This window comes from Vulpes vulpes, chromosome 7 (assembly GCF_048418805.1).
Source record: "Vulpes vulpes isolate BD-2025 chromosome 7, VulVul3, whole genome shotgun sequence".
Taxonomy (NCBI): domain Eukaryota; kingdom Metazoa; phylum Chordata; class Mammalia; order Carnivora; family Canidae; genus Vulpes; species Vulpes vulpes.
Window position 1 is genome coordinate 9,609,225 of NC_132786.1, and position 24,601 is coordinate 9,633,825.

Consider the following 24,601-nt stretch of genomic DNA (forward strand, 5'->3'; position numbering starts at 1 on the left):
GCAGGGAGCCCAACAGGAGCCTCGATTCCAGGACCCTGAGATCATGACCTGAGCTGAAGGCAGACACCTAACCGACTGAGCCACCCAGGCCCTCTACAGGTTTGGCTTTTGCACACCTCCGTACACCAGGGCCTGGCTGGTTCCTCTCATGGGGCATGTGTTGCTAATTCAGGTCCCCAAGCACCCCCCACCATGGGGTTCTAATTTAGTGGGTGGGATGGGAGGACCCTCAAGTGCCAATGCACGGTCAGATTGGGGTCTCTGTTAGGACTCACTGCTTCCCTCCCCAGTGGGGCAGCTCTCTGTTTCCTACAGCTGCTGCCTGTAGGGTAGGGAGGTTTCTCTTGGGCTTCAGTGTGCACCCCAGTCTCCCATCTCCTCCCCAAGTTTCTGGTTTCCCAAACTTTTGCTCTTCATGTTTCTCTCCCTGAGCAATTAATCAGTGTTCTCTCTCACCGGCCCCAGCCATCTCCTCTTTGACTTTGATTTCATCACCCTGGGATTTGTAATAGAATTGATCCAACACAGTTACATCAAGGGCCTGCTCATTGTGATGTATGCCTCATTCATACTTAGCATCCTCTACCCCAGCCTTGCCCGTTTTACACTTGCAGCCATGGGTGATTTTTTTCCTCAGTTCGTGTGTGGTTCTTTTTCTGAGGCCCCATTATCCATACTCTGCTTATGTGTCACTGTGTCTCTGGATCGCAGCAGACAACCCCACTGCAGCCCTGGATGGGGCACAAAGAGCTACAGAGAGAGACCTTTCCTCCTTTCCTCCGTTAGCGCCTCCTTGTGCTTTTCAGTGTCACCAGACAGGAATTCTAAAGTCCAACAAGCTGGCACTTGCTCCCAATCAGTGAGACAAGCCAAAGCCCAGTGGCCAGTCCAGAGTCAGAGCCGACTCTTAGCTGGATCTGGGGAGACAAGGCTAATTTGATTGGCTGGTCTTGGGAACACACTCCTTCCTAGGAGACCACCGTTGTTTCCCCTAGGGGCAGGGTCTTCTGGGCAGCGGGGGGACCTCTGAGCCAGCTGTAACCCCTTATTCTTTCCCACACAGTCAACGCCAGTCAGCACTCGTCCTACAAGTCCAAGTCCTCCAGCAACGTGACCTCCACCAGCGGTCACTCTTCAGGGAGCTCGTCCGGAGCCATCACCTACCGGCAGCAGCGGCCAGGACCGCATTTCCAGCAGCAGCAGCCTCTCAATCTCAGCCAGGTGAGTGCCGCCCGACCTGGCCTCAGCGGCCTGCAAACCACACACATCACCGAGGCCCCTCCATGCCTCCACTTCCCAGCGGGCGGCTGTAGGTGGGCCCACACCCAGCTCACAGGGCCTGGGACCTCTGAGTTCTTCCCACTGTGGGTAAAACACTGTGTCCTGGCCCCATCAGACCAGGACGCCAGCAGAGTACTGGCAGGCTGACAGAGTTGGGCTAGTGGGTCTTTGTGATGAGGGAGGCCAGGCCACACACGGGGAACCCCAAACCCAGGGCAAGCGAGGATTTGGAGCAGGTGGGTGGCGTTTCGGTAGAATTATAAATGAAGGCAGAGTCTCCTCGGTAGAGCTGGCCTGTGTGTAAAGTGTCTACGTCAGGTCCGAACTGCAGAGTGGACTCAGGGGCCTGTTTCCTCAGAAGCCATAGCGGGGACGTCAGTGGGGAGCTTATGTTCAGAAACCCCTCGTCTGAAGTGGTGCACTTGGTAAACTGAGGCCGCATCTCTGTGTCGTCACAACTCTGGTTCTTGGGAAGAGAGGGCTCTTTCATTTGTACCAATATAACTTCAAACAGCAAAGTGTCCAAGAGCCTAGGATTTTAGAGAACAAGATCTCACAGTGAGGGAGAAAGCAGTTGTCACTCAAAGAGTGGCTCCTCTGACACTTCATAGCTGCAGTAGGCCGTTTGGAGACATCCTGTTACCTCCTCAAACTGGCTTAATCTGTGTGTCATCCAGCTGGAGGCTCGGGACAGGGTTCCTTCTTCAGTCCAGGCTAATGTTGCTTTCCCAGCCTATAGGGGAGGCATCTTCCCTCACTCCTGTGGCTTCTGGCCTCCTCCTCTCCTCCCCTCCCCCTCCTCCCCCTCCTCCCCACTCCCCTGGCCCTCCTCCCCCCACCCCCAACCCCACCTTCCTCTTACCCCTTCTCACTTCTCTCTTTCCCTCCTCCCCCTCCTCCCTCCTACCCCTTACCCCCCTCACTGTCCTCCCCCTCCTTACTTCTCTCTCTTCTCCTCCTCTCCCTCCTCCCTCACCCTTCTCCCTCCTTCCTCACCTCTCCTCTTCCTCCCTTTCCTCTCCTCCCACGTGTCTGGCCCCCAATGCAGCCCTCTCCTGGTGCTTCTCCTTCTCCAGGCTCAGCAGCACATCACCGCAGAGCGCGCCGGGAGCCACCGCCGGCAGCAGGCCTACATCACTCCCACGATGGCTCAGGCCCCGTACTCCTTCCCGCACAACAGCCCCAGCCACGGCACTGTGCACCCCCACCTGGCCGCCGCTGCTGCAGCAGCCCACCTCCCCGCCCAGCCCCACCTCTACACCTACACGGCGCCCGCAGCCTTGGGCTCCACCGGCACCGTGGCCCACCTGGTGGCCTCCCAAGGCTCAGCGCGTCACACCGTGCAGCACACTGCCTACCCGGCCAGCATCGTCCACCAGGTCCCCGTGAGCATGGGCCCCCGGGTCCTGCCCTCACCCACCATCCACCCGAGTCAGTATCCAGCCCAGTTTGCCCACCAGACCTACATCAGCGCCTCTCCAGCCTCCACCGTCTACACTGGATACCCACTGAGCCCCGCCAAGGTCAACCAGTACCCTTACATATAAACACTGGAAGGGGAGGGGAGGGGAGGGAGGAGGGGCAGCAGGGAGGAGGGTGGAGGGGTGAGGTGGGAGCCGAGCTTTTTATACTGAAGATGCGGCACACAAACAATGCAATGGGGCAGGGTGGGCAGGGAGCAGGGGGCAGGGACGGACACCAAGAAAACTTGAACCAGGAGGTGGGGGGACCTTAGAGCAGAGAAGACATTTTAAAAAAGAAGGGATTGAGGAGGGGGAAATCTATGCTTTTTATTTTAAAAAAGAAAAAGGAAAAAAAAAGAAAACGCCGGTAAACAAAAAACACAGCTCACGAACCCATTCTGCACCAAACTGGAAAGGAGAAGAAGAGAGCGACAGAAGATTCCTGGAAGTTGGGGGGGGGCCCCAGTTTTTGAAGAACTTTATCTATGAACTTCTCAAAGATTATTTTCATATGGCGGCAAGTGACATTTAAGAATTTGCTGTCGGGGACACCTGATGTGGAAATCCAATAGATTTTTAATTATGGAACATAAGAATTAGGGATTTTTCCAGAACTCTAAAGGGTCAGCAGCCCTCTAGAAGGTCAGGCCGTGGCCTGAGGAGGCTGATATTTGGGGGTTGGTATGGGGTTGGCCAAACCCAGTTCTGGCTCACGTGTCAGGGCTGATGGAGGGGAGTGGCCAGGCTGAAGGAAGCCCCTGCCAGCAGAGGGCACAGCTTCTCTTCCTGAGCACTCTGGAGAAATCCCTACAAAGCAATGTCACTCCTCCAGTGTCATTAATAATGTGTGTTGCAAACTTTAGGTTTTTTTTTTTCCTTTCCTGAAGATTTCTTTTCTCTTTGAATCAATCCCTAGTCACGTAGCATAGGGCTAGCGGTCGTCACCGACATCCTAGTAGAATGTAGCGGTCAGCACCCCTGTTTTCTACTTTGTGTTCAACTCCAATGATACCAATAGACTATTCCTCAATGTAATTGCACAAAAAAAAAAAAAAGAAAAAAAAGCGATAGAACATAGGCATATAACCAGTGTGGTGGTCCAGGTGTGCGAGCGTGAACGAATGTGTGTGGGTGTGAGCGCGGATGCCACCCTCCCTGCGTGTCCCTCGGTGCCGCCATCCCGGCTCTCGCATCCTTGATTTTACACCGGTCCCTCCTAGTGCCTTACCGACTGACAGACGCGGTGTGAGGGTTTACTTCCATGGTACTCCAAGAAGCTGACTGAGGCGAGTCACATCATCTCAGCTCTTCTTTTGTGCTGTTGTGACATTTTACTCTGGTCTTTCCTTGTTTCCTTTTTTTTTTTTTTTTATTTGAATTTGAATTTGATTTTAATACCTGTTGTCTTTTTTGAGCTGTCTGCCAACAAAGGGGCATCAGGGAGCTGGCAGGAGCAGTGTGGGGGGAGCCCATGGATCTTGAGAGAGAGGTAGCAGATGGATGACTCTGAGAGCAAGAGGGACTCCCCACCCTGCACCCTCACCCCACTCTGCATCCAGTTCTGCCTGATGGGGGGGCGGGGGGGGCTGGCTCTACCATTTGTGAGAGCAGAGGTCCCATCTGTGTTGTGGGGAGAGGAGACCACCTGCAGCCTCCAGGCCTGGCACAGCCTTCCTGCTGTCCCCAAGGTGGGGAGGAGGCCTGGGACGCAGCACCAGGCCCTCACACCCACCCCACACTCACGCACAGCCCCGCCCACCTCTCTCGTTCCACCTCTGTATGTTGCTCTCAGTTTTGCCAGATCCTTCCCTCTATAGACAACCATCCACCTTTGTTTGCTACTGCATCTTTCTTCACATTACCAGGCCAACCCAAGACTCGACTTTGTTTTTGGTTTTAGAGGGGTCTGGTGGGCAGAAGGTCGGAGGGACATTGATGAGGGTAACCAGGGGGTCTTAACACTGCACTTTGGAACACTCCCTTGGGCACTTAACGTTTCCAAAGAAATTTGCCCTTCGCCCGCTTTGCCCCATTGATCCATTCTGGAAGTTTTCTCAGGCTTTGAACACTGCTGGGGGTGGGGTGGACTAGGGATATCTCCATTCATAGCAGAATTACTCTTAAATACATGAATGTTAGGAGACTCTATCTGGTCATAGATGAGGCTTAGAAGGGGGGTCCTAATCGCTTGATTCTCATTGCTGAGCCTGAGCTGATCCCAAAGCCAAGTTTCCAAGGTGCAGAGAGATGGCTCCCAGTCTTGGCAGTTTGTCCTCATGCCCCTCACCCCCCTGTAGTTTCCCTTAACCATCTACTGTGAACAGTGGTGGTATAGTGATATCCCACCTAACTCAGTAACAAAGCCAAGCCGTTACCTTAGCTGTTAGCTGTGAAATGTGAAAATAACTCTGGAAATCCCCTCCCCAACCATCAGTTCTACTCATCTTACAGAGAAATAGGTCCCCAAACTGGAACCAGCTTAGTCCAGGCCTGAGGCTGGAAGGAAGGACACCATGACCCACTAGAGGCACACACTCAGGCAGCCCATGGGTCCCCAGCAGATGACTTTTGAGAGGTTCACTCTGCTTGTGAAGCCACCAACTGATCGATTGATCGATACTCTTTTTCCCAGGACAAGGGGAGGTGCCACCTCTCCGTGACCACGGGAAAAGGGCCAGTCCAGAGAGAGTGGGGGAGAAAAGCCTTTGGAGGACATGTGAGCCAGAGCCCTCTCAGAGCCATGCCAGCCAGGAAAATCCACCTGTTCCTGACTTGGCAGCGCCAGATGGCAGCAGAGCCCCATCACATCTCCTGACCAGTGACCGAAGTCTTGGCTGTAAATGAGACCGCATTGGCCTTGCATCCCAATCCCCTTGCACAGTTGACTCCCAGCCCTTCCTAGATATGCTGTCCTATGGGAAAAGACAACATAGCCTTCCATTTATAAAAAAATCACTTTGTCTACTTAAGTTGGAAGTCTCTTATTCTTTCACCTGATGTTTTCTTTATTTTCTTCCAGATCAGGAATGAAAGTTCATGCTGCTCATAAAAATAATATTATTGTACTAATTATTTTGGTTCTTATCATTGTAATTATTATCATCTTCATCATGTTGATATTTTAGCTGGGGTTTTAAATGCACATTTCTTCCCAGTATCTTTGTGTTTTCTCTTTAGTAATTAAACTTATTTTATTATAAATGTGAGTCTCTGAGTAGGCAGGAAGGACATGCAGATGTCCCGTTTTGTTAGACAAAAAGAAAAAAAAGGAAAGACCCAGGAATTAGAAAAATTCTTTCTACCATCTCTAGTCCACAAAGAACCGTCAAGAAAGATCCACCACAGACCAAAAGCTTGAAGAAAAATCCAGGCCTTTTCTGTTTGCAGGCCAGATTAGACTCTTGATGACATGGTCATCATCAGTATTGTATTTTCCTAGATTCTCAGTGGCCTGGGAAGAGTTCTGAGGTGGCAATCCTGGGGCCCAACCCTTAGCTGTGGTTCTTTCCCACAATCCCTGTGCTCTCCTGTGCTTCTGGAATCTGCTAACTAGATTCTCGGCCTGCCTCCCATCTGATACTTACCTGTCATGGAAAAAGAAAGCCCTTCTTCCCAGAGCTGACCCAGATGTCCATCCTTTTCCCATAACTGCACCAGGAGTGTGGCTTATCTTCTTCAGTGCAGAGACGGATGTCCCCTCCTGGAAGCCACTGGATGGCATGAACTGACATAAGGGTGCTAGATAGGTGGTACCACCCCCTGGGAAACTTCAGCCTCAGTTCCCCTCCTTCTACTCACTAACAACACTGCTCACTTATCCAGTCTCTCCCTATTCCACCCCCCCCCCCCCCAAGTACCTCTTCTCACCATAGAATTCTAGGGACAGAACTAGGAGCCAAAAGAAGGTAGAGGGGGATGGTAAGAGGCCAGAGGAACACTGACAAGGTCAAGCAGCTCCTCCAACCTTGCAGGCAGGGTCCCCCCTGAAAGCACTGGCCAACAGAGGAGCACAGCATGGCCTCGAAGCCATCCCCTCAGTGTACTCTGCCTTATGCATGATGGGCTTCTTGAAATAGGCTTGAGGTGCCCACGTGCTGCCCGCCAAAACCAGAAACTATGGGCCTTAGGTTGAAAAGGTGGTTTTGCTGAAGCCTACCAAGAGCAATGTCAGGTAGTGCTCAGCCCCGGTGGTGCTCAGCAAACATGAGTGCATCCTCCCTTCGTCCCCACCTGCCTTCCTTTTCTAGTCCCTGGCACAGAGCTGCAAGATCAGAAGACCCCAGTGGGAGAGGAGAGGCCAGGCTCCTTGTGTGCTCCTCAGCACTTGCCCAGATCTCCCATCTCTTCCTCCGGCTCTGAGTCACCCTGGCAAACCGGATGAATCAAAGCCTACCCATCCCCAGGACCAAGCTCTCAAGTAGAGGGATGCCAGCCTTGTCTTTGTTTAGACCACAAATAACCTAGAGCATCCTCTGTTCTTTACCTGCCTCTAGACGCAGAAGTATAGCAGAGTTGAGGAGGGGAGGATTTACAAGGACAGGTCAAGGAGAACCATGTACTTGTAGCCTCAGGAAGTCCGGGTGGAGGTGCTTCTGCTTGGTGGGTTATTCCTGGACCCATCTGGCTGTGCACACCCATGTCTCTGCACTTAGTACCTCGTTCAGGACGTTTTGGCTGTTTCCAAGGGAAGGGGTGAGCAGGCCAACGGGTGGAGAGTCTGAGGCTCGGTGCCGATTAATACTGTGAAGTGGTGCATGTGGCTGATCGAGTTCGGAGGGCAGGGAAGGGTTGAGGCAAACGGACGGTTGTCTCCTGGACTGTATTTGCATTCTGGCCTTACTGGCGGTGAGTGGCTTGCAGGCTGGGGGAGCCAGCTGGCCTCGCCCTCTTCACCCTGGAAGACTCAACCCGCCCAAACACCAGATTGTCGGATGTAAGGAAGGGAAGGTGAGATTAGCACAGCTGCTAACAGGCTGATTTCTCTTGACCAGATCTCTGGAAGTGCAAACACTCATTTTTGAACAAGCTTGTGGTGGAGGATTTGGGTTGTGTGAGTGTGTGTGAGTGAGCGGAGCAGACTTTCTTGGAAACTGGAGAAAGGAGATGAGGAGGCTTAAGGAGCTACTGCTGACGGGCTGTGGTTGGTGAATCGAGGTGTGTCGGTGAGCTGGTCCCCGCTCTCACCCCATGCCCTCTCGGGTGCGGAGGCCGGGGTGGGGGCCGGGGCCCCTGCTGGCCTGCCCGGGAGCTGCTAGGACAGAACACAGAAGATAACGAGGTGCCCTCACGGAGCAGAGGGAATTCAGCAGGGAGGCGAGGACTCTTTCCGCAGGCCTGGCCTGGGATCTCACGATGCCGGCCTGAGCCGTTTTGCCAGGAAACATTCCAGCCCCGCAAGCACTTTTGCATGCTGCTGTCGTTCTGACGCGTCTCGCAGATTTCAGACGGGGAGGCCCCAACACTGAGCAGGCCGGAGACGTCCTTACCAAATTGGAAAGGAAGCTGTTAACTGTTCCTTTCTTTAGCCAAAGAACCCTTCTCAAAGACACCTCCAGATAGGGACAAGATGGCGTTCCTTCCTCTTTCCTTTCCGGGCAATAATGACATCGTGAGCGATGCATTTCCGTTGGTCTCTCTTTCCTCCCTCCTGGCATGTATTTTTTTTTTTTTTTTTTTAGTATTATTGTTCTTGTGTTGATTTCCAGCTGTATTCATCTTTCAAGAGGCGAGGAGATTAGGACCCCTAAACGCTGCTGCTGTTAGGAAGCTGGAGGCACGGCACGAACGCCGGGCTTTACTGAGCTCAGGGCCCGCGGGCGCTGACCGGAAGCTCACCGGGAGCGGCCCCTTCGCCCGGAAGTTCAACTGCGTGGGGGGGGGGGGGGCGGCGCACGCGGGGGCGAGGCCCTAGGACTCGCTCGTAGTCTCCACAGACCGCCCGGTCAGACCCCGGTCGGGCTCCGGGAGGCTTGAAGGTGGTGAAAGACCTGGAAACGCCGTAGAAGGTTCTGGGCGCCCTTGCGCGCTGGAGTGGCCCAGGCTAGGAGAAGTCTCCCCCGTGTTTCCCGCGCCTCCCAGAAGCTCAGGAGAGCCAGCTCCGCGCCCCCTGCTCCTTGCAGACGCCCGGGAAGGGGCCCTGCTGCAGAGCTCGCTTCCTCAGAGATGTCCTCGGCCCCCAGCTCGACGCCCGCCAGGAAGTCCTTGAGGGCCGGGCCCAGCCCGCTGCGTCAGAGCAGCACGTTGGCGCGGCCCGTCTGTTAGACCCTCCCCCCAGGAAGCAAGGGGCAGCGTTTGCTGCTCGCCCGCCCTGCGCCGAGCCGAGCCCGTGCGGGCCCATCTCGCGGGGCCCTGGTCGCGGCCGACTCGCCCGCAGCAGAGCACGAGGGAGAGGAAGGAAAGGCAGTGGTGCGCCCAGATCTCCCGATTCCGGTGAGCTTGTGGTGAATCAGGACTTCACCGAGATAACCAGGTCGTCTCGCTTTTATTAATTAACAGCAAAGAGTGGCTTCACGTTTTCTAACAAACCATCTAAAGATCCTTGTATTTACTATGTGCCAAACACTGTGCTAAAAGTTAGGCCTTGGTTATCTCGTTTCACGTAGTCATAACAGCCGTAACAACCCCGTTGAGGGGGCGGGGGGCCGCTCGTCCCTTTCCCGACGAGGCAGCGGGCTCTGGAAGCTCGGTGACGTGCCCAGGGTCACACGGCTAGCGAGGGAGCCGGGTCTTGAACCTGGGTCTGCCCAGCTGCAGAACCGAGCTCGCAGCCTCCAGCCTCAGCCACCTTCTGTGTTTGTGTGCAAAGAACAGCCCTGACGGAACGGCCCCCCCGCGCCATCCCAGCCCCTGGCGTGCAGCCCAGCAGAAGGTCTGAATGAAGAGGGAGCCCTCAATTGGATGCAAGCAAAAGGGGCAGAATTCGTTTGACTTCTAGAGCAAACCTTAGGGGAGTTTCTTTTGATTCATAGTAGAATTCATTTCAGATTCCTTTCCAGTGTACCAACTAGCTTTAGTAGTGCTGCTACAACAAACTTTCGAGTGAAGAAAAAGAGTGTTCTTTTCTTCTTTTAAAAAAGAAAAATGAATTTTTCTTGCTTATAGTTAATTCTAGAAAGGCAATACTAAAGGTATATATTTTTTTTAAGATGCTATTTTTTACTGCACTGATAAATATCATGACAACTCTGGTCTCTATAATCGATCCACTCTTCAGCTCTGGGTAGAACCAGATGCGAGATTCACACCAAATTTGTAAATACCGTGTGTGGGTCTGGTGTCCAGGAACTTTTTTCTTTGTGTATTTAAAAAAAAAAAAAAGGAAAAGGAGAAAAAAACAAGATGACTCTTAGAAAGAGGAACGAAATAAGGGTTTTGTTTTGTTTTGTTCTGAGATAGTTTTCTCAAAGAAATGGAAAGAACGGTTGTATAAACAGAAAAATCAGCCAACTTTTAGGGTATAAGGAAGGAGAGTCTCTTGCCGCAGTATGAGATTAATAGAAATACAGAAGCATTTTTAATTTGGTTGAAAGGTGACAAGAATTTACCAATGCTTTAGGACGAGATTTTTAATTTTTTAGAAAACTATTATCATGTGTTATGAAACATCTCCTCAGTTGTTTTGGGTGGGTTTTTTGGTTTCTTTTTTATTTAAAAAAAAAGAAAAAAAAAAAGCTTCTTTATTGACTGGCTCCAGGCTTGTTTGCCTAAATTCTTAGGTAGTTTACACGAGTTCTAGAACCTTCTAGAACTTTAACTCCATTGGAAGCAAACCCAACTAATCAGAATTTGAGATCCTGGTTGGTTTCAATAGGTATTCTGGAATTCTAACAGAATGCCTAAAGATTTTTTTAAAGAAGGTTTTAGATACATTATCTTACACAAACTGTGACCTAATGGCAATAATTACCTCAAATGTGGGCATTCATCCTGGTTTTAGCCTTTTTTGAAATCATGTAGCCAGCTTAATCTTGGGATTTAAAAGACTATGAACTCTGTGTGGGCTAAAAATAATGATTAATGCACACCCTGGTCATTGTTGCTTAAGTGAATTCTGAAAATAGTTGATCTTTACAACAAAAACTAAACCAAGGAAGAGATTATTCTTTGTGTGTTGTAATGAAATGTGATATTCAAATGCACATGTTAAGTATATATGTTTTTAGCTACTGTAAAATGCTGTTAGCCTTCTAAGATACCGAGAGAGCCACATTTTAAATGCGTAATCTAAGCGATTGACTGTGGATACTTAAGCATATTTCTGGCTACATTTTATAGTTAAAGTGTTTTATAGTTTACATTTAAACTGGTACTTTTTAAAGAAAATTTCTGTTTATAACTGACACCTTCAAACCCCAGCAATTGCCTCTTTAGTTGGAGGCCACCACCCCCCCCCCCCAAGCCAGGTGTTTTCCACCACACTGTTGTGTAGCCCAACACGAGCATTTCCCTCCATGTTACTGGTCTCCATGTGAACACGAGAGAATGTGAAAGGATTTCTGGATTGAATGGGAAGGGGTGAGTCCATAGCCTGGGCCAGATGTGAAGACCTTATGCCATGTTGTATCAACACTCGTCTCCAAAGAGGCCTTCTCTTTGAGATCCTGGAAGAGGCAGAGAGAACAGATATCTGGTTCATTGATTTTATCTTGATTTGAATGTTTAATTTCTATCAATCCACTGACTTCTGGTCACCAGGCAGTAGAAGACACTGGGATTCAGGTGGTCCTGAACATACAGCTGCTATTCTGGGCCCCCGGCAATATTCTGATTGGTGTTTGGCAATGGGGAGTCATATACCCCGTGCGCCCATATTCATTGGCTGGGTTTTCCATATATCTGCTGTCACTAATTCCTATTCTCCTTCAAAACAAAATAAATGCAAAAGGATATGTTTACTCTCTACTCTTTGTCAAACTTAGATTTGAATCCTAGGTGGGTGGAAAGGAGGGCAGCTAAATTCCTTCCTAGAAATTTTAAGTGCTGCTGAGCAGGAATGGGGCTAGGGAACCTAGGGACAGCTGGGAGAGGGGCATGGGGCATCGAGAACCCCTCAAAGTACAGATGGGCGCTGTAACGCTGCAGAGAGTGGGCTCCACTGTCTTGCAGGAACAGGCTAGAAAATGCTGGTTCCCCTACAAGTTTTGGTTGGTTTCTTGTTTTCTCTTGTGCCACAACCGAAACCCAGAGGATCTGCTGTGATAAAGGGCTTTCCGTTTGCAGATAAGACTTTGCAGACTGCGGAACACCTGGGACCAGGAACTGCTTGCGTGTGTTCCTTCTAATGCATTCACCTTTTCCCTGTGACCTCTGTGGACAGTATGTCCTCATTACACGTTCTTGGAAGAAACATTAGGGTAGACTATTTTTTATCTTGCCCTTCCTAATAATAGTACTCCTGTTTTCCTCTGTTTGGACTTTTCCGCAGCTTTAAACTAACCAAATTAATTTTATGTCATTGTCTTCGGGGCTTAACCATACGTTGAAAAACTGGAAGCATAGAAATTAGCTTCAAAAAAAGTGAATACTCTGTATCTGAAACTCAGCCTCCTCAGTTTCCTTGCAACCGCACCACACAGAACTCTATTTGCGCGGCCTCCCCACTTGTCCAAGTCAGTGTCTCTGTGGCCACCTCCGCCTCCCCCCACTGCCACCACAGCCCCATACACAGGCAACTGGGACTCCCAGAATGCTCTCCAGAACCAGGAAGAAGGACCCACGTGGCCTTGTGAGCAGTGGTCTTGCCTTCCCATTAGATACTCACCTGCTTGGTTGAAGAGGCAATGGATTTATCATTATTATTATCATTATTATTAATTATTATTATTATTATTATTATTTTAATAGTTTTTGGCTCAGGTTATAAGGAAGAACTTGGGAAGTGGAAAGTGACTTGACCATGCCCATCCTTTGTAGCTTTCTGTGACTTCTGAATGGAACATGAAGCGTCCCCCACCCCACTTGCCTCTCCTCACTTCCAAGCAGACCACCCCAGTGGGCGTTGCCTCTGCCTCGGGGTCCCCCCACGCCCCCTTTCATGCTCCCTCTCTCCCTCTTGCTTTTGTGTTACTGCTCATTTTGAAGCTGTCTTCCGTGGCTTTTCCAGGGCACAATCATTTCTGGCCCCCAGAGCATCTCCTCATCCTCTTTGTGTGCATTTTTTAACCAAATGAAGTAGACCAGGAAGTCCTACTTTGGGGCAGCAGACTTTCTAGTTGAGTAGAATCACTGTATAGATATAGATGTTGATATATATGTTAGTGTATATATATATATCAAACCAAATTTCTGATAGGAAAAGTATAGCTTTACGGATGAGGAGGAAGAGGAGCTTTGAGAAGTCAGGCAGTGTTGGCGTCGTAGCCGAGCCCGGGCCGGCCCCAGGGCTGCACCTTCTCCGTGCAGGCCTGAGGCTTGGCGCTGGGTTCTTGTCACCACCTCACCACAGTGGAGGCAGGTGGCCCGGAGAGGGGGCCGCCGCTCTCTCTGGGTCCCCAGCCTCCAGGGCATAGATGAGTGAGGGGGGCAGCAAATCAGAATGACTGAAATTTTCCATCCCATTTTGCTTTGACCACATGTATTGAGCTGCAGCCTCTGATACTATATCACATTTCCAAAACTGGGATCCATTAAGATGGAAAGAGAACAGATCTGTAGAAATGTTTACCTTTCAACTGCCCATGAATTCCGGACACTGGATAGAAAGACTCACTCCCCAGAATGAGAGCCGGGAGAGGAGGAGACTGGTGATTGGTCACCAGTCCAAGGAACATGGCTTCCTCCCCAAGGTCACCTTGCCCACATCTTCCTCCACCAGGTCATCTCAGCTCAATAGCCCTATGAAAGCCCCGGTCTGTTGTGTTCCTTCACTGTACGGTTTCTGTAATGAAAAGTGTTAATCCATGTTAATCCTTGTGAAAATTATTGCGTGCAACAGTATTTTCTCGTGTACCTCTTTTTCCTATGTGAATTGTCCCTCTTTTCTTTTTTATTTATAAATGTCTACTTTTTTTAAAAAACAAACCAATGTGTTGTAGACCTATATGTAACCTATTCCTTAGTCTCATATTATAGGTATGTTATAAGAATGGATATTTTACTTGGCTTTAGAATGTTTTACAAGAAAAATAATTCTTAACTGATCAAGTCCTTGCTACTAAAATGCTTGTGTTTTTCATCATGATGTCGTGTGCTTCTAAATTAATAATCATTTTCGTTGTAGAAAAATGGAGTGAATTTATATTAGTCTTGGAAACTAATAATAGCATTGTAAATTTATGAGATGATTTTAACAGAAAAAAATTATAGAAGAATATAGTTATTTTAATTGTAATATTACTAACTGTAGGGTGAGAAAGGGGGGTCCCGTTGTGGTGAACTATGTTATAGCTTGTTACTCACAGTTTCTTTTTGATCATTTTTTCGGTCTCTGAGGTGAAACGAGTTATTAATTAAAATTTGTAAACTCACATATGCATATTGTATATGTGTAGAAATGTAATCACACTTTGTCTTGGAATTACATTAAACTGTTTGGAATCACTGTACCCTTGGCCTGCCATGCTTATTTCTCCTAGAACCAAACTAGTCATAAGACTAAAGAGGTTACTGCTACAAGTAACGCCCTTGAGGAGTTATCTGACCCTTCAGAAATCGTTTAATGCCCCCGAATGCTTTCATAACCGTGCCTACAGTCTACTGAGATGACCGCGAATGGCTGTAGAGGGAGGGCCTTGAGCCCTTTCCGCCTCGTGTGTTGAGCAGTCATCATCACCAGCTATTTCTAGAACTTTCATCATCTCAAACAGAAGCTCTGTACCAGTTAAACGATAATTCCCAGTTCTCCGCCCCAGCCCTTGACACCCACCCTTCTCTTTTCTGTCTCTAGATATCTTATGGAAGTGGAATCCTACAATATTTGCCCTTTACTTGTTTTGGCTTATTTCATGTTAACAGTGTTCTCAAAGGTCATCTATGTTATAGCAGATGATGTCAGAATCTCCTTCCTTTTAAGACTGAATGACATCCCATTATATGTAAATACCACATTTTGTTTATCCATTCATCTGCTGTCTCCATCTTTTGGATTTTGTGAATAATGCTGTCATGGACCTTGGTACATAAATATGAATCCCTGCTTTCAGTTCTTTTGGATACATACCTAGGAATGGAATTGCTGCGTTATCTGGAAATTCCTAACTTTGTAAGGAACCGCCAAAGGAATCCATTGATCACACCATTTCATGTTCCCACCAGCAATGCGCTGGGACCCAGTGTCCTCACCTGGCACTCTTAGCCTGTCTTCCATTGCCAGGGTTCTGGGTATTCAGGACTGACCAGCTTCTTACCTTCCTGTTATCTGCACGTCCTGGTTCCACAAACTCACAACCAGCCGAAACTGCACCCACCTTACCTGTACCCAAAGCTTTCTGCCACACCTACTTGCTGTGGCCCATCCACCCACCCATGCCTCTGCTCCCACACCCACCCAAGCTCCTGAGCTGCCAGAGAAGACCCCCTAGCCCTGCAGACCTCGGCCAGCCTTCTGTGCTCATCAGCTCCCTCTGTGGCTAATTGGAAACTTCTCATTCTCCCTGTGCCCTTGACTACGAGACCCTCTACTGGGCAGAGTAACCCAAAGAAATCCAGGTCTACAGAGCCCTTCAACCCCACCTCTCCCACAATCCCATCTGCCTCCATCTCCATGCTTTCTCCCTGTGCAGAGCTCTTTCCTGCCAAGCATCCCTGCTTTGGATCTTCATGCTTTCCACACGGGTTGCCAAGCCCTTATGTGTAGTTCTCATCATGCTGTACTGTCAACATATCTTTCCTGATGTCCCTTCCCGCAAAACCACAAAAACTTTGCAGGTAAGGCTACCTTTCATCTCTGTTCCTAGGGCATCTATTACAGTGCCAGGCACAGAGTGGGTCATCAAATATTTGGCTAAATCAGCAAATTAACCCAGTTTCTCACCCCCCATTAACCTACCCTTCCTTGGGATCCCGGGTCTCCCAGACTTCAGATAATACCAACAAACCCCTAAATGCAGCCAATGGGTGAACTTGGTTCGGTTCAACTCAGCCAAAATTCAAATTATATAAAAAATCCATGCAAGAGGGACACCTGTGTGGCTCAGGGGTTGAGCATCTGCCTTTGGCTCAGGATGTGATCCAGGAGTCCGGGATCAAGTTCCACATCGGGCTCCTTGCAGGGAGCCTGCTTCTCCCTCTTCCTGTGTCTCTGTCTCTCTCTCTCTCTCTCTCTCTCTTATGAATAAATAAATAAAATCTTTTTAAAAATCCCTGCAAAAGATTTTGACAATTTGAGAACTCCTCCAGCATATCTATTTCTTAAATTATAAATGCACTACCAGGGGTCACAGCCCATGGAGGTCATGCCCAGGAGCCTGTTCCAAACAACCAGGTATTTGTGGGGTTTTTTGTGAGTCTGGCTTACATATTTCCTAACTATTTCCTAGAATATTTAAGCCTAAGCAAATATTAAATATGTGTAAAAGAGAATACACTAAAAGCAAAGTATAATGACCTCATGTCCTCTGAACTTATCTTTTCACTTCCTCCTTTCTGTTAGTACTGAGCTTTAAAGCAGGCTTCTAAGATCCTCCATCCCCTACCTTGCACCTTGTCCCGTGTGGGCCATGCAAATCTTCTCTTGGGAGATCTGTCTCCTCCAGCAGATCTCCCTTAGAAGATCTAATTCCATTACCCAGATGGTACTGCTTGAAGATAGAAAAAACCCACTGCCCAGCAACAACCCTGATCCCGGCTCCATAGGGAAGAAACAGCTAGGAGCTAGACATTCTGTATTGTGAGACCGTCTAATTCCAGTTTTTACTAGTTCTACACATGCCGATCTATAGGAGGTATACAATCCTTTATCCTAAGACCCTTGGCATTTGACAGTGCCTCTAAAACAACACTGGAGTATAGGGATCTTGTAAAGAAACTACTTGACATCGACTTTTATGTCTTTTTATGTTCTCTTTAAATGTCTTCTCTTTTATTGCAGTGGCTCTCAGGATCCTTAGGCATTGCAGACTAAGCCTGTGGACGGGGCTGCTTGTGAAAGCACGAAGTACCCACTGATAGATCAAAGGCCAGAGCCAGAAGAAAAACACGTGAATGTTTGGAGGAAGCCCTGCTAGGAGAGAAAAAAACATCACAGGTCTTAAGATAGCAAGGCCTTGAGCTCTGGATGTTGTATGTAAGTGATGCATTACTAAATTCTACACCTGAAACTAATATTACACTGTACATTAACTAACTGGAACTTAAATAAAAACTTGAGGAAAAATAAAACTAATAACTTTTTTATGATTTTATTTATTTATTCATGAGAGAGAGAGAGAGAGTAAGGCAGAGGGAGAAGCAGGCTCCCTGCAAAGCAGTGAGCCCAGTGTGGAGCTCAATCCCAGGACTCTGGGATCATGACCTGAGCTGATGTTTAACCGACTGAGGCACCCAGGCATCCCAATAATAATATTTTTTAAAAGGGAAAAAAAAAAGAAAGCTAGCACAAGTGCCAGGGCAGGAAGCAATAAGAGAAAAAAGGTAGCATAGTGATTCAGAGCACATCTTGAAAGGCTGCCATATTCGAGGTCAGTTCTAGGCACTGTTGTTCATGACGTTAGTTGGGAAGACGGGACGCTTGGGTGGCTCAGCAGTTGAGCATCTGCCTTCGGCTCAGGGCGTGATCCCAGAGTTCTGGGATCAAGTCCCACACTGGGCTCCCCATGAGGAGCCTGCTTTTCCCTCTGCCTATGTCTCTGCCTCTCTCTCTGTGTCTCTCACGAATAAATAAATAAAATCTTTAAAAAAAAAAAGCTAGAAAGTCACTCAATCTCTCGAGCCTCAGCTTTCTTATCAGTACAATGGGGATGATACTACATGTGGCAAAGACTGGCCGCATATTCATTTCCTCCTCTTGTTGAGCACACAGCTAGATTATATGTCCTAGCTTGCTTTGGAGATAAATATGACCAGAATGGGGCCCTAAAAAACTCACACATTTATCCACACTCTCTTCCCTCAATTTCTGGCCAGATGTGGAAGATCCAGTGAAGGACTTTGAGGGCTTAGAGTACAGTGGGCCCACCAGACAGAAGAAGCCCAGAACACTGAATCACTTGGTGGCCTCCTAATAAAACCACACTGGACAAAACCACAAGAGAGCGAGAAATAAGTATTTTTGTTATATATATATTTTATATGGACTTATAGAGTTATTTTTCTTGTTTTATTTAAATTCAAGTTGATTAACATATATTATTAGTTTGGGGGTAGAATTTAGTGATCAGTTGCATATAATACTCAGTGCTCATTCCATGACATGCCCTCTTTCACACCCATCACCCAGTTACCCCATCCGCCCATCCCTTCCCCTCTAGCAAATCTCAGTTTGTTCCTTAGAGTTAAGAGTATTATTATTATATTTGAGTCTCTGAAATTTTAGGGTTGTTTACTATAACAATTAAGTTATCCACTAATACAGACATTGGTTCCTGAAAGTGAGGTACTGCTGTAACAAACATCTAAACTAGCAGCTGGACAGAGAAATATGAAAATTGACTTCAGGAGTTGGAAAGATGATGGCCTGTGTAATGCTTTGAGAAAATATGCCATAATCATGCAGTTAAAAACCCTAAGCAGTCTACAAAAACATCTACTCAAGGTAACAAGTCAATCTGGCAAGATTGTAGGATAAAAGGTCAATATGCAAAAACTGATTCTACTTCTTTATACTAGCAACAAACAGTTGGAATATGAAATTTTAAAAAAAAATTGTAGGAGCACAAAAATAAATATTTGAGGATAAATGGGTTTTTCTTTTTTGATTGGGAACATAACTTTTTTTTCTTTGGGGGTATAGGCAGACATCTAGCCTCAGAACTTCTAGAATTGCTGCTTTGTGCCAGCAGCCTTCGTGACTTTGGGCACATTGAAACACACAGCCTTGCTCAAGAGCTGGCACTCGCCCACTGCGATGAGGTCGCCAGTCTGGACATCCCTGCAGCAGGGGGCAGACAGATGCATGGACATGTTCTTATGGTACTTCTTAAAGAAGTTGTACTCTCAACATAGTGGAAGTAGTCTCCAAGGATGACAGTGCATCTTCATCTCAGTCACCACGTCAGATAGAATCCACCCTCAGATGGACCCATTACCAGTAAACAGGTCATCTCTTATCAGTACAGGTCCCCTCAATGGCCTCCTTGGGCATCTTGAAGCCCAAGCCAATGTCTTTATGGTATCATGGGAACTTGTCCTTGCCAGTTTCTCCAAGTGGGACCCTCTTCTTATTTTGAAAGCTGGTTGGCTGCCCTTTATAGGCAGGTTCAGGCTGAATGTCCACCATCTTCTGGCCATCTGACAAATCTTGAGGATAATTTTTTGTTTTAATACGGGCAAAACTCTACCCTTAAAACTTGTAACAAGTTGCAGAAATTTTCAAAAACTTTTTAAAAATAGAGAGAGCTAAATTGTTGAATGGAATAGTCAAATTATTAAAATGACATGGCTCTTCACATTGACTTACAGATCCAATGCAATCCCAGTCAAAATCCCAGTAGACTTTTTTTTGTACGATGGACAAAAACAAACAAAAACTAGAACATTAGAGACCTGTGTGATAATATCAAACAGCCTTCACTGGAGTCCTGGGTGGAGAGAAGAAAAGAAGGGTGAGGCAGGAGATTTATTTAAAGAGATAAAAGTGAAGAATTTTCCAGACTTGATCAATGACATCAATGCATAGAATCAAGAATCTCAGTGCATACAGGCATACAACCAGACTACACTTCTCAGGCATCCACGACTGTCCTGGCCAGTGGTCTGTGGGCCGAGTGCAGGCCACCTCTAGGCTGGCCCCTTCTATACACTATGATCACCACAAATCTCAGAGGCTTGATTTCTCACTCGCACAGGTTGCTGCACAGCCAGACAAGTGTCCAGGAAACCTGTCCCCTACATAGCAACTTAGCATCCCAGGATGTCTCACCTTTATGAAACTTCCAAACCAACAAATCACAGTTGGGGAGAGGAGGGAATATATGAAGACGTGTGCATTGGCTCTTAAATGCTTCTACCTAGAAATGACATGTGTCTTTTTTTTTCTTTTTTTTTTCTTTTTTTTTTTTTTTTGGTTAAAGCAAGTCACTAGCTTCAAAGAGCCTGAGAAATATGATCTTTCCATGCACCCAGAAGGGAAGTGAAAAGGCTTGCACGGCAGTCACGTCTACCACATCTTCTGAAACACATCCTTTGTGAACAGCTACATCCAAAGGCCCTGGATGGAGCAAAGCTGTTCCTTTCCCTGACCTGCTTAGTCTATGGTATGAGCAAAGAAAAAAAAGATCTTTACTTTGTTAGCCTCTGAAATTTGGGCATTACTGCCCATACTCTAGTGTACTACTCAACTTACATTATAATTTAAAAAGATAGTAATACCTTTTTTTTTTTTAAGTGGCCTCCATGCCCAGTGGGGAGCCCAACACAGGGCCCGAACTCATGACTCTGGATCAAGACCCTGAGATCAAGATCCAAGCCAAGATAGGAGTTCAAGGCTTAATGGAGCCACCCATGGGCCCCAATAACATCTTTTTTTAAGCACTTACCTTGAGCCTGGTACTTCATGTGTAAAGTGCTTAGCACAGTGCTAATTAAAATCAACTCTTAATTAGTATTAGTTGTCATTGTTATCCCAGTTTGTCTTAGATGTGTATGTATTTGCTTAGATAGGTTCTGTGCTATAAACTACAGGACCCTAATGGGAATTGTGAGGCCGTTGAGCATCTTGCTTATCTTTTTCTCTAAAACATGTGCAAGGGGATCCCTGGGTGGCGCAGCGGTTTGGCGCCTGCCTTTGGCCCAGGGCGCGATCCTGGAGACCCGGGATCGAATCCCACATCGGGCTCCCGGTGCATGGAGCCTGCTTCTCCCTCTGCCTGTGTCTCTGCCTCTCTCTCTCTCTCTCTATGTGACTATTATAAAATAAATAAAAATTAAAAAAAAAAACCACATGTGCAAGTTTTCATACTTTGTGGGAGGCTGAGCTGGAAGCAGAGGTTTCCAGGATCAGAGATAGCATGGTGTAGAGGAAAGAGCATTGGAACTAGTGGTCAGGGTTAGTTTAGTTCAACACATAATATTTATTGAGCACCGTCTATATGTACCAGATGCTGGAGAAACAAAGAAGTGTGAGGATCCTTTGTTCGCCATCCTTATACTTCTGCTGCAAGGCTGGTGAACAAGTAAACAAAGCATGACACATGCAATAATAAGAGTATAAACAGGGAACAGGAGTGCCACAAGACCTGAGTTTTAGCTCTACCACTAGCTTTGTGACCCTGAACATGTTACTTAAACTCTCTGGGCCTCATGAATCACGATACTGGGGACTAATTTCCAACCCCTGAAATTCTAAACCCTACAATTCTCAAATACGTGTGAGGCAGACAGGGCAGGCATAATTTCTGCTTTAGAGAGGTGAAGCCTGGGGTTGGAGAGGTTTAACACAGTGGCCTGAGCTCCGTGGCTGCTTGTCACCAGAGCTAGCCCCAGACTACTCTCCAGCAGGTCTTTGGAGCCACACCTCCTCTGTCTCCACTCCGGAGCGCCCTGACAGAGAGCAGGAATCTCTGATGGAGATTGCAGGAGGCTTTCCAGATGCCCCCAGTTTGAGTCCCATACTTACAACCTGGAGCTGTTTGCAGACCAAGAAGAGAAAGGAGGCAGGTGCCGCACCCACCTCCACCCCCTCCTCGTGTAAGCATTCAGCAGGCCTTTCTGGAAAACCAGGTCACCTTCTACAGAATGACACGGTGACGTTAGCACGGTTATCATGGTGAACACCAGAGCCGTCAGCAGCCAAGCCCAGTCAGCGATGCCTGGTTTCCATTCACAACCACGTCCTCATTAGTGGGGCTCTGGGCAGGATGCAGAGGACATTCCGAGGCTGAGGCAGCTCTCCCCCGCTATATCTCTGGGCCACCGCCACTCAGCCCACCTGGTATGTGCACACTTAAGGAATGTGAGTGAGCTCATTTAATTGAAGCAAAACACATGAAAGATTCATCTTTGCTGTGCCTCTAAAACCATGCCATGGCCACCAGAACCTGAAAGACAAAGCTGACCATAGCAGCCTCTGCTATCTCCCGCTGGGGCACACAGTTCACGGCGCTGTGGGCAATCCAACCGTCATGGGAACCATCTTTTGAGCTATGTGTGCTACAAAGAGGCCCACAACACAATCCCTACCATCCGGGGGTTTGTAACTGGGTGATGAAGTGGTCAGATGAAGTGAAGAGAGGAGTCACAGATGACAAGGTAGGAGACTCCAGCCACATGAGAGGCTCAAAGTGTGGGAAGTTTGAGGGGGGAGGAAGTGGTCCCCAAGAGACCCTGCTGTCCTGGAAGGTGGGAGGGAGGCTCTAGGCAGACCTTGAGGGAAGAAAAGGATAGAAGGCATTATATGCATTACCCCCACTTTTGGTGGGTGATCCATATGAAAATCATCTGGAGACAAAAGTGTCCAGAAAAAGAATTGCCTGGGGGCATCTAACTTGTTTTCCCAGGGTGGCCCCACACCTGCACATACATGCACCCTCCCAACCATCCCTCCTCAGAGCTGGCCTCAGAGCTGGCTAGGCAAGGGACATGTTGCCACATAAGTGGCTTCCCAAGGGCCCTGTGCGGTGGGTGCGGGTGCAAATCCCGCCTCCGCCACCTGCTAGCTATGTGATATGCAGCCAGTCCCTTAACCTCCCTGAATCTGTTCCTCACCTGTAAGTGTGGGCAGGCAATGCTGACCTTGCAGGAAGGAGGGAGACTAAGCAGACACCGGCTGACCTGGCAGCAGAGCACCGCAGGCCTACACAGTCCTCCCTATCGTCCTCCACCTGCACAGAGACCATCTGAGTAGGCCCTGGGGTGCGTGCTTAGCCTTCTACCGGAGCCCTGCCCGTTCCAGCGGTTCACTGAGGATGGGCCTGGTATCTGGGATCTGGGTTCCAATCCACCCAGGGAGCAGCAGCCCGGGCTCCCAAGGTAAGCACACTCAACGCCAGGGGGGACGCCTCGGCAGGGCAAAGTCTTCCGACGGGGCTAAGGAGTGGGGCCCCGGGAAGGGTGCTCCCTTGGGCCCTCCAGGTGGAGGGAGAGGCGCGCTGCAGCGCCGAGAAGTGGGGCGGGGTGCCTACCCTCGGGGCGGCTGCCATGGGCGCTGCAGCTGGCCGGCCGGGCTCAGCCCACGTGGGAGCACGAGGCTCCTAGCCAGTTCTCACCTGGGGAAGAATCGCCTACATTTCTGAAGTCTGGCGGCCAGTGTCTCGTTCCTATCCTGTGCTTGGTATGGTCCCTCCTTGGTATGAACCAGGTAGGAAAACCGAAAAGCATTGGCAACCCCGAGTCAGGGTTCCTTTAGCTGCTAAACTGATTTAGCCTTGTGGTGTGTTCCCCGGAGGAACCCAAGGTCAGGAGAGCTCATTGGCCAGTGTGCACCTGGAAGCCGCAGGTGGCAGGCTTTGGATACCTGAGTAAGAGGTGAGATCCGAATGCATGGGTCCATCGTCCCTTGCCTTGTCACGCTGCTGCCTTCCTGCCCCCTCCTTGCCCGTTCTCCCCACCTGAACCACCTGGCAGGACTGGAGCACAGCTCACCGCTCAGAAGCCCCTGGCCGGGTGCTACTCTCCCCCGGGCCTCGGGACCTGCCAGGCACAGTTTCACTGCCTGCGGCAGCACTTCTTGCCTCAGACATTTCTGTGGGTACCACATGCGAGGCTTTTGAGCCTCACCGTCCTTGATGGGGAGATCCTGGTGAGGACCACGGGCCTGTGCCCGACGTAATAGGTGGGAGGGAGACACCCTGGTCCTTCCCCCCGTCCCCCAAGTAGCATTTGTGCAGCTGACCGCCCGCTACCTCAGTCCTCAGCGGCTCCACCAGCGCCCCCACCCGCACTGGGAAGGTGCCGAGCTTCCTGTCACCCCCACCAGCGCCACCGCAGCACTGAATGACTATCACCTCTTTATTGGTCTCTCTGGTTCCTCACTGGCTTCCCACCAAAGACAAAATAGGAAATCACAAAATTGCCTGTATTTTACTGGATATTTGGGAAGCATGTGGAAACTTCAGCAAAACCCAGCTGACAGTTTTGTCCACAAACCAACAGTAAAAGGACTGAGCAGAGCAAAGCAGGACCTGGTTTCCCTCTGATCTACTTTCTGAAAATGGGCCATGACCCAGATTCCCCTACACCCTGCTCACAGGCAGGCTGCCCGCATCTCAGCCAGAGCCAGCTGCAGAGAGGAGGCTGGGGAGGCCGGAGCCCCACCGGGGCAAGTTCTGGGGCTCCAGGTGTATTGTGCTGGGGGGCAGCATTTGGAGCCTCCACAGGCCCAGGAAGCAGCCAGACACCCAACTCCTCCCTAGGCCGACCAAGGAAGAAAAGGCCATAGGACCTGCATGCACTGTTATCCCACTCACCATGAACATCAGCTTTTCTGCTGGGCTAATCCTCCCGCTCACTGCACTGCCTTCTCCCCTAAGGCAGAAGAAATCATCCCTCAACTGTGTTCCAGAACATTCTGGCACTTCCTAAGTTGTTGCCTCTGCTCCCTGTGTGCTCCCTGGGGGATAAAACTGTTGATCCCCATGCCTGGCATGGTGTCTGGTACGTGGTAGGTGTGATGTGAATAAACGTTTGTCATATTGAGTTGAATAGTAATGAAGGAACCAGATGGAGCACACCATCAGACATCTAAGAATAACTCAGTAGCCCAGTAGAATTAAATGGTGCCCTGAGGCCACAGAACGTGTTTTTGTCCTCAGTGCCACCTTGGTGGT

General features: G+C 48.9%; 1 protein-coding gene and 1 pseudogene across 15 annotated transcripts in view; one reads left to right on the forward strand and one right to left on the reverse strand.

Annotated features, from left to right (window-relative positions):
• HIPK2 (homeodomain interacting protein kinase 2) overlaps positions 1 to 20,774 on the forward strand; it is a 195,666-nt gene extending 174,892 nt beyond the window's left edge. For 3 of the 15 annotated variants that reach the window (XM_072762897.1, XM_072762895.1, XM_072762896.1), the window contains exons 14-16: positions 1,064 to 1,221; positions 2,358 to 2,804; positions 5,377 to 5,901. In XM_072762897.1, the coding sequence (XP_072618998.1) occupies positions 1,064 to 1,221; positions 2,358 to 2,804; positions 5,377 to 5,559 (788 nt within the window). In that variant the 3' untranslated portion in view covers positions 5,560 to 5,901. Of the gene's footprint in view, positions 1 to 1,063; positions 1,222 to 2,357; positions 3,809 to 5,376; positions 5,902 to 16,770; positions 17,061 to 17,804; positions 17,944 to 19,909 lie in introns of those variants that run through there. The other 12 variants (XM_025982134.2, XM_025982133.2, XM_072762899.1 and 9 more) reach the window with 6 other exon arrangements.
• On the reverse strand, positions 18,645 to 19,234 carry LOC112906988 (small ribosomal subunit protein uS17-like; annotated as a pseudogene).
• Positions 20,775 to 24,601: the final 3,827 nt, after the last annotated feature.